Source organism: Rhinolophus sinicus, linkage group LG14 (assembly GCF_036562045.2).
Source record: "Rhinolophus sinicus isolate RSC01 linkage group LG14, ASM3656204v1, whole genome shotgun sequence".
NCBI lineage: Eukaryota > Metazoa > Chordata > Mammalia > Chiroptera > Rhinolophidae > Rhinolophus > Rhinolophus sinicus.
In genome coordinates this window covers 44,976,842-44,985,372 of record NC_133763.1, presented here as the reverse complement: position 1 = coordinate 44,985,372, position 8,531 = coordinate 44,976,842, and the positions used below count along the sequence as shown (strand labels likewise).

The 8,531-nt window shown below is 52.5% G+C and overlaps 1 protein-coding gene across 1 annotated transcript; it reads right to left on the bottom strand.

The window, feature by feature from the left end:
• Positions 1-4,194: 4,194 nt before the first annotated feature.
• Positions 4,195-7,060, bottom strand: OLFML3 (olfactomedin like 3). Its single transcript, XM_019730389.2, has 3 exons — positions 6,721-7,060; positions 5,805-6,090; positions 4,195-5,479 (listed from the first exon to the last, which is right to left on the bottom strand). Exons 1-3 carry the CDS (start codon positions 6,832-6,834, stop codon positions 4,659-4,661), a joined length of 1,221 nt encoding a protein of 406 aa, XP_019585948.2. The 5' UTR covers positions 6,835-7,060; the 3' UTR covers positions 4,195-4,658.
• Positions 7,061-8,531: the final 1,471 nt, after the last annotated feature.

The window sequence follows — 8,531 nt, the reverse complement described above, 5'->3', positions numbered from 1 at the left end:
AGCAGAGCTAGGCTCTGATCCCAGCAGCTCTGACTACGAACTTCGCGCTCTTTCTAATACGTCAGGTTGCCTCAGAGAACACTGTGCTCTAAGCTATGACGGAGGCAGAAACAACACACCATGAAGGAACAGAACGGGAACGGGTACCTGACAGGCCATCCAGGGGGTATCCTGGAGGGTAAGACGAGTGAGCCGTGGTAGAATGATTCAGGACAGGCCAGCAGGGGCTCTTTCATTATTCTAGTGAGGAGCAGAAAGGAACACTCTAAGGGGTCAAGGCTACCTGCCCAGCCGTCCAGGGGATGGGGTGACCTTTTAGGTGGGGAGGTTAGGGGGAGAAGAGAAGTTGCCTTTGGGTGATAGGAAACAGGAACCTACTCATACTAACTTGGGCAAAGAAAAAAAGACAGAAAGAAGAGCAAACAAACAAGAAAAGGGAGTACAGTTCACCCTCGAACACAGGATTGAACTGCGCAGGTCCACTCGTATGTGGATTTTTTTTTTTTCAATAAATACCTGTACTGTTTTCAGTCTGTGGTGGGGAGTCCACGGATGCGTAGGGCCAACTGTCTGCATTGATCTGTGATGCCGTGTTACAGAGGGGACTTTAACATCTTCAGGTTTGGGTACCCATGGTGGGTTCTGGAACTAATCCCCCACGGATACTGAGGGACAACTAACTTTTCGGGGAGTCAAAAGTTATACGCCAATCTTCAACTGCCTGGGGGTCGGCACGGCATCCCTAACCTTCACGTTGTTCTGGGTCAACTGTATTTATTTTAAGGATTCAGGCATTTTTGTAGAACCCAAGGGCTAGAAAAGTCCTGTGACCACAGTAGGGCTGGCTAGAGAAAGGACATACACACTGGCCAGGATGACCGGCCCCTCACTCCTGTCTTTGCTTCGGTCAGTGTCCGCCTCACCCCTTTCCCTCTGCTGTCTGATGTTCACTGCCTCTTGGGAGCAGGGAAAAGAGGCTTCCAAACACTTTCTCAGCTCTAACAGCTCTGATGTGTAACGCTAAATCCCAAGAGAGAGTATCTGATTTGTTCCCCTTGGGCCACCCAGCTATGGCCAGGGATTGAGGGTGTCCGTTCTCAGAGAAGGCAGAGTTTGGGCTGCACAGACCCCTAGAGAGCAAGCCGGAGTCTTCTGGCAAGATGTCCAAATTTAGATATTATCAGAACCCACGCTCTGGCAAGAGGGTATTGAGAGGTCTTCATTTTTACTTTCTCACTTTGCCCTTTAATACATTGGCTTCCACATTTATAATTCTCCTGTGGAGTTATTAAATCCATAAATAAAGATTTAATCTTCTAAACTCTGCATTGTGAGAGCAGGCGTTAAAGAGCAGGCAGAGGAGAGCTTACCAGCCTTGGTGGGAGGAGCAGCCAAAGAGGAAGCTTCCAGGCTGCTGGGGCAGAAGGGCCAGGAGAGGCTGCAGCTGCTGCTAGGAGCTCAGGGCAGGGACCTGGGCCAGAGACCACACTGCCGAGGCAGCCACGGAGGGAGGGCCGGAGAGCAGGTCCCAAAGAGACCTGTCCTGAAGGCTGGGAGAAATACCGGGACAGTCCCAACAGCTTCCCCAATGAGCATGTTCTGACCTAAACCAGGTAGAGAAATGGGGAGCAGAGAAAGGGGGTGCTCGCAGGAGCCTCAGGGAAGAGGCGCCTATGTAAGGACAGGGATTGAGAAGAGATACAGAAAACCTAAGCCTGGAGGAGGAGGAAGAGGGAAAGGGGCTCTGGCTCTTGTTTAGCTCAGAGCCCTGAGCACTGACAACTGAAACAACTTCATTCCCGGCACCTCTGCCCCCTCCCTCCCCACCATCCAGGGCTCCCACACGCTGGCTCAGGTTCCGGGATGACAATGACAAGATGGACACTTTGATTTCTCTGGCAGGCAGACACTACGACAGGATCTTGAGAACAAAGAGGAGAGCTTGGAAGTTAGGGTGGGAGACTCTGGGGGCCAGAGTAGGGGTAAGGAGAGCCCTCCGGCCCCTGCCTTGTGATGGAGAGACAACATCTGGACCAAGGATCTAGCAGAAGCTGTCCCCACAGCAGCGCCCCCTCCAGCCTCCTGATGCTGTTACTGTCTTAGAGCCAGGAGTTCGGGGCAGATGTGGGACTTCGCTCTGGGCTTTAGCCTCTCCTTCCCCCATTAGGGCCTCTGCTGTCCACTGCCGTGTGTTCAAACCAAACCAGAGGCCATAACCTATTTCTGCCAAGTGATGGGTCATGGAGGGTCTGAGAAGGGGAGGAGAAGGTGGTTTGGGACGATAGGATTCAGCTACCGAGGCGCTCTCTCCTTGAGCAGCAGATAATTTAATTTAATGAATTTAGACAGTTCATTGGATCTGCCCACACAGTTCCACTCACCTTCCAAAACGCTTCCAAAATAGCACTCGCTTTTGTACAGGAGCCAAAAGGGAAAAAAGCGAAAAGTAATAAATGACAAAGCCCCAGAGATTTCTGCCCTTTCAGAAAAGTCTGAACTTTTCTATGGAAAATGTAAGCCCGGGAAGAGGGGGAAAGGCTGTTTTTCCCCTTCTCATTGAGGAATCAGGCAAAGTTGCCACAAAGACACACACGTGTGCGACAGGACGCGGGTTTTGTACTCACACTGACGTCATTGACACACAGAGTCCCGGAGCTACTCTCTCCTCAGGGTCATCGAAAAGCCACTCCTGATGTTTGGTGCTGTAGCAAGATATCGCCACAGACACCGCCCACAGACACGGCTACTAGAAGTTACCCTCTAGAAGCTTCCAATCAGACACGGACACACAGGGTCACACTAGGAAGGAGACGAGCTCCCGCCATGTGCGCACACAATGCGCAGTGCCGCCCCTCCGCGTGGCCCGGACCCCTCTCTCCAGGCTCCACTGAGAACGCCTTCCCTCCTCCACACCCCTCCCGTGCCCAGTGCGCTGAGGCCAGATGTTCCGTGGGCAGAACCCTCTGGGCTGACAGGCGGTGATTACCGTCGCCAGCCCCACAGTAGGGGACAGCTGAATGGGAGGCAGCCCCCACCGCTTGGGGCTCCTACAATGGCCCCTTTGGGAGGGGCCCCACTGCCGGTCTTTCCCCTTCCTCACCACCCATGTCAGGAGCAGCTCTGCCTGAGGAGAGAAGAAGGCACAGGAGGATCCCAGGGCCCTGGCTGATTCACCCCATTCCGCAGGGAGGACGGGTGTTCGTGGGGAGAAGACCTGCTCCTTTTCCTTCTCCCCTGGGGGTAAATCACCATGAGGACTCCCAGGGTGGCCTGAGGTCGACTTCTCCATAAAAACAGTGGGTCTGGTCCATCACACAGCCTTGCTCCCACGGCTGGACACAGGGATGAGGGCTGGTACAGAGCTCAGCAGATTCCTAGAGCCCGGAGCCCAAAACCCAGGGTTTTCCCTGCCTGTCCCGTCTCCCTTCCCCAGATGGCCTTTGGCCATTCCAAACCAGAGGCTGGGGTACTAGGCAGGAAAAGGTTAAGTTTCCAGGACTCCTGGACAGCCTTCTGCCAGGTTCCAGGCCTGGGGTGGGTGGGTGGGGGTGACGAGGGTGGAGACAGGAATGTGTTGGGGAACTGGTAGGACCAACATCTGAGACATGGTCACTGCCCCTCCTCCTCACCCAAACCGCAGACGCTGTGGCAGCAGGAAAATCCGAGAGGTTCAGACCAAGCACAATTGTGCAACGCGGCCCTGGGGGCCAGCCCCATGCTGGAAATAGGAGTGGGGTTCGGAGTGGGGGCACAGTCCACTGGAGAGGGGAGACTTTCAGTTCTTACTGAAAACACCTACATTCAGGGCTCTGGCTTCCACAGTAGACTTCAGTGCGACTAAAATCCATTTTCTGGTTCAAAACCTCTGAAAATGGGAACTGGAAGGTCTGCCTGGGCTGTCTCGTGGCCAGAGGTACGGTGCCACTGGTGGTTCTGGGAGGGCTGGTGAGTGTGACTAAGGGCGTGCAGGGAGGCCTTTTGCTCAACCTCCTAAAGTGTTGGGATTCTGCTGCTTCCCCAGGCCCCTCACAGCAAACTCTGTAACTAGAGAAGTTCCTTTATCCCTCAGCCAGGGAGCCCAGCCAAGTCCCAAGTGTGGCTTAAGGAGTGAGGATGGGGTGGAGTAAGAAAATGGAGGGTGATGGGGTGAAATTTGATCTCAGGGCTGCCCCAAACAAGTACAGGCAAGGAGCGGTGGGTTCTCTTTTTAATGCAAAATGTTGCAATACAAAATGAGGTGCGAAAAGTCCCATTCTTGAGGGCACTAAAGGGAGAAGGGGGGCAGAGTTGAAAGTCTCCTTCTCTTCCTCTTCTCTCCTCTGATTCAAACTGACACAAGAAATACTCTTGTTGCCTGTTCAGTGGGGTTGCCCCCATACAATGGTCAGAGCTCCGGGCCTGGGTTGTCTTTGACTGGCCTGCAATTTGTTGGCCTGGGTCAGGACAGGAGTGAAGCTTTAGGGTTTTCTCTCTTAGCTCTAAAAGGATAACTCAAGATCCAGAGTCCCATATGAAATGAAGGGCCGTGAGAATTTGGCTTCCATGCGCTAAAAGTATGGGATTTGAACCACAACTTGCCCACATGTGGAGAATGAGGAGCAGGAAATTAGGGAGATAAATGCATGGGTGTGAGAGATTCAAAACCCAAGGCTACCTCCTCAAATTTCTTCCTCTTTCTTCCTCATCTCCAGCTTATAGACAATCTGGTAGCCATCATCCCAGGCATAGAGCTGGCGCTCGCGGGGGTTATAACGGAGGCTGGCATGGGCACCATATCGGCGTGGGAAATAAGGGAGCGCTGCCCTTTCAGGGGTCAGGGTGCCGCTGGCATCAAAGGAGCACTGGACGCGGGCCCGACTGGCCGGGCGCGTGTTATAGACGACATACAGGGTCCCACAGATGACGAAGGCAGCCTCAGCATTCTCTCTGGGACATGGTGTGTCCCACTGCTGCTCTGTGTCCAGTGTCTGTGGGTCTAACTTGGCCAGACACAAGTGCCTGTCATCCTCCCGGGTGGCATAGACAGCCCAAAGGCCCTCCTCGTCAGCGGCCAGGTCGATGTACGTGTCTGATGTCAGCCCGTAGGGGGGGATCAAACCCTCCGCAGGGAATACGGAACTGTCCACCACTGTTCGGTTGGCCAGGTGGAATTTGATGAGCTGCAAAGTGGTCTCCAAATCACCACCCCCTCCAGGTCCTCCAGGAGGCCTCCGGGCGTAATAAAGAAAGCCGCCATAGACCAGCTGCCCTGTGCCTACCCAGGGGAAGGGCACCCGGATTCGGGAAGCCTTCCGGGCAGCCATGGCAAGGGTGAAGTCACGCAGCCGTGGGAAGACGAAGGCTGTATCATTCTGTGTCCCATCCAACACGAAGATCTTCTCTGTTGGCCCCAATGGATCCTTGGTCCACAGACCAGCTGGGCCACCAAACCGCTTCAGGATCTTCATTGATCTCACCTGAGAGATTGTGTAGCCACAGTCTGATGGGGAAGGGAAAAAGCACAGGACAAGGAGATACAGGTGAGAGACAGATGCCCACCACAGGATACCCCCGCCCCAGGGTCGGCCATTTGGAGAACAGTGGGCATTGGCTCGGTCGATGCCTCCACTCTTATGGAGGATGGGGACAAAGGGCATCACGGGGGCCTGGGTCCCCCAGAAACTCTCCTTAATGGACCTGTCACTACAGAGATTGCCCTAAAACAGATTCCAGAAGATAGATCCAAAGTGGACTATGACAAGGAGAAAAACAGAGAAGAACAAAGGAAGATGACAGGGTTAGGGGCCTGCTTTCCGCTCGCTTACCTGTCATCATGTCGTACTTCTCATTTCTTCTGCCTTTGCCTTTGGTCCCAGGGCCTCCAGTCACCTTCTCATCAACTTCTACACAGGGTAGAGCTGGGTTCTGGGTCTCCAGATAGTCCACCTCCCGCTCTAGACGATCCACTCTCCCCGCGATGGTGTCAGCCTCGGTTCGGAGGGTCTCCCGCTCCTTCTCTGCCACCTCCAGCAGCGGCAGCATCTTATTCTTGAAGTCCCGCAGCTCAGCAGCATGGCGACTGCTCTGGTCCTGGCACTGGGCCAGCCGTTCCTGGCGGGATGGGGGAGGGGAGGGAGGGCTGCCGAGTTACAAATCCCGGGCAGGGAGAGGCCCAAGCAGGGAGTCGGGATGGGGAAAAGCACAGGACTCAGCCAGGTGGCAATATCGCGTTCAACCCCCAAAGAAAGGAAACCAGATGTTCAGAGATGTTAGATGTGCAAAGCCCGAGTCAGATTCACCTAGGCCCCTCCCCCCTACGACATGTTCCCCCAGCCTCTAGGTCTAAGTGCGTGCGGGTGGGACTGGGGTCTCTGCTCCCTTATACAATCCTCCTCCTGGGAAGTAAGAGGCTACAGACTCAAACAGAAAGTTGAGTTTCCCTGGGAACTTGCAACTTAAACAGAATCATCAGCTTGTTTTGAGATGCATCCCCACAATCAGAGCTTTCATTTCCACTCTGTCCCCTTTTTCTACCTCATCCCAGGGGTAAAACACAAAGGTCTGAATTGCTCTACGTATGTGGGGAAGAAGAGGACTTACAATGTGGAAGATCTTCTGGCGTTTTCCGTGGGTTCTTACAGAGCCCTAGCTTGTCACCCCCAGATGCCTGACAAACTAGGTGCATCCACGGAAGATGTGGAATCCTGCCACGCTGGGTTAGAAGAGAAAGGGGCCGCTCACCTCTAAGGCAGCTAGTCTGCGCTCCATGTACTCCATGAGGTGGTGCTGCTGTCCCTGGAGGGGTCCTGACCAGGACAACAGGAGCAAGACAAGGAGAGTGGCGCAGGGTCCCATGGCAGCGGGAAAGGGGAGCCAGAGTAGGAGGGTGCCTTCGTGTGTGTGTGCAGGCGGCCTCTCCCACTCAAGCCCGCGGGTCAGCTTGGGAGGCGGGGTGGGGGCGGGGCCTCCTCTCTTTCTGCATCTCTGGGTCTCTCTCACGACTCTGGAATGCTTGCAGTCTCTTCACAGCCCCCACCCCCTCCTTTCCGCCTGCATTGATCAAACACAGATGGCCGTACTGCTGAGCAGCCAGAAGACTTAACCACCTCCCGCCTAGGCTGTAGGCTCCCCAGGAGAGGGGAAGGCGATGGAAACCCTAGGGCAGTGCCTTCTGGGCAGTCACCCAGGAGGAGCTAGCTGGGGAAGGCCGAGGCCCCAGAGAAAACAGCACACTCTGTTCCCATGTTTTAGAATGCTTCCAGTGCTGCCTGAAGAAACGTCCTTCATCAGTCAATGCTCCCCTTTCCCAGCAATAGCATGGATTGTCTTCTGCCTTGTTCATTGGAAGCTGGAAGTGGAGATGAGGTTTGAGGGGAAGAGGTGGGAAAAGACCACACTGGTCAAGGCTGTACCATCGTCGTCTGTAGCTCATTGGCGCCACCTTGCGCTGAACACCAGGTGTTGTCTCAGGATGAAGAGGGAAGGCTTCGCCTTCACTTCAAGTGGAATTTTCCACAAAGCAAGCCAAGAGGACTGAATTTATAGGGACTTTCATCATTAAAATGCAGATTTCCCCCACAGACTACCCAATTACTTAAGGGGATCCCAGTCTCTCTCTGGTTTAGTCTAAAGAAGAGTGTAACTGAGATAAGAACAATTGGAAAAACAAAACAAAAACAAGTCATAGGGAGGTTAAACTAATTCTTGATTATCTGGAAGCTAGATGGACAGCAGAGCCTTTCTATATGGCTTTCTTTGGCCTGAAAGCTTCTAGGTATATTCTCTTACCAAAACTGGGGAGTGTTTGGTGAGTTCACACTAATTTTACATTTATTTATGCAGGAAAAAAATCTGAAAAATATGTTGCAGTCTAAATCAAAATGTGTTCTGACTTACCTATTAATGCGAGAGAACAAGCTATCGATCATTTCTCTTGGTTATGGTCGAAAAAGGGTGTTTCTAAATGTTTCTCATTTTTATATCCCAACTATGACTGCGGGCGCCCCAAATGAATTGATGGCGACTGTAGAGTAAACGTGACCTAAAACACGTGTCAAAAGAAGTCAAATGAATATAGCATTTATGGAGAGACCTGTAGTGATTAATCCAGACAAATCTCTAATTCTTTATCCAAATTTTATTCACTTTAGAATCAAGAGAGATCTGATCAGAAGTGCTCCTTCTCTAAAGAGGACTATGCTTCTAACAGAGCCGCTTGAAAGGCGGGGAACGTAGAATCTTCTCGTGGTGACTCTTTCATTCTGCTACTTTAGATGTTTGGTGGAACATGCTAGGAAACAAAGTTTAATTAGCCGGCACCCGAAGTTTCTACCTCTTTGAAGTGACCAGATCCAGGTCATCTTAAGTTAGGGTCCTGGACACTCCATTCTTGGAAAGTGTTCCCTATTCATTTGTGTTGTGAAGGTTTATATGAAGAATGAATGTCTCTAATACATTCTACTGATGCTCAGATGCAATGTATTTAGCCACTCCAAAGATGCCATTTGTTGACCCCCTTTGTGTCCCTATAACAAAAGTCAAAAACAGCCAGA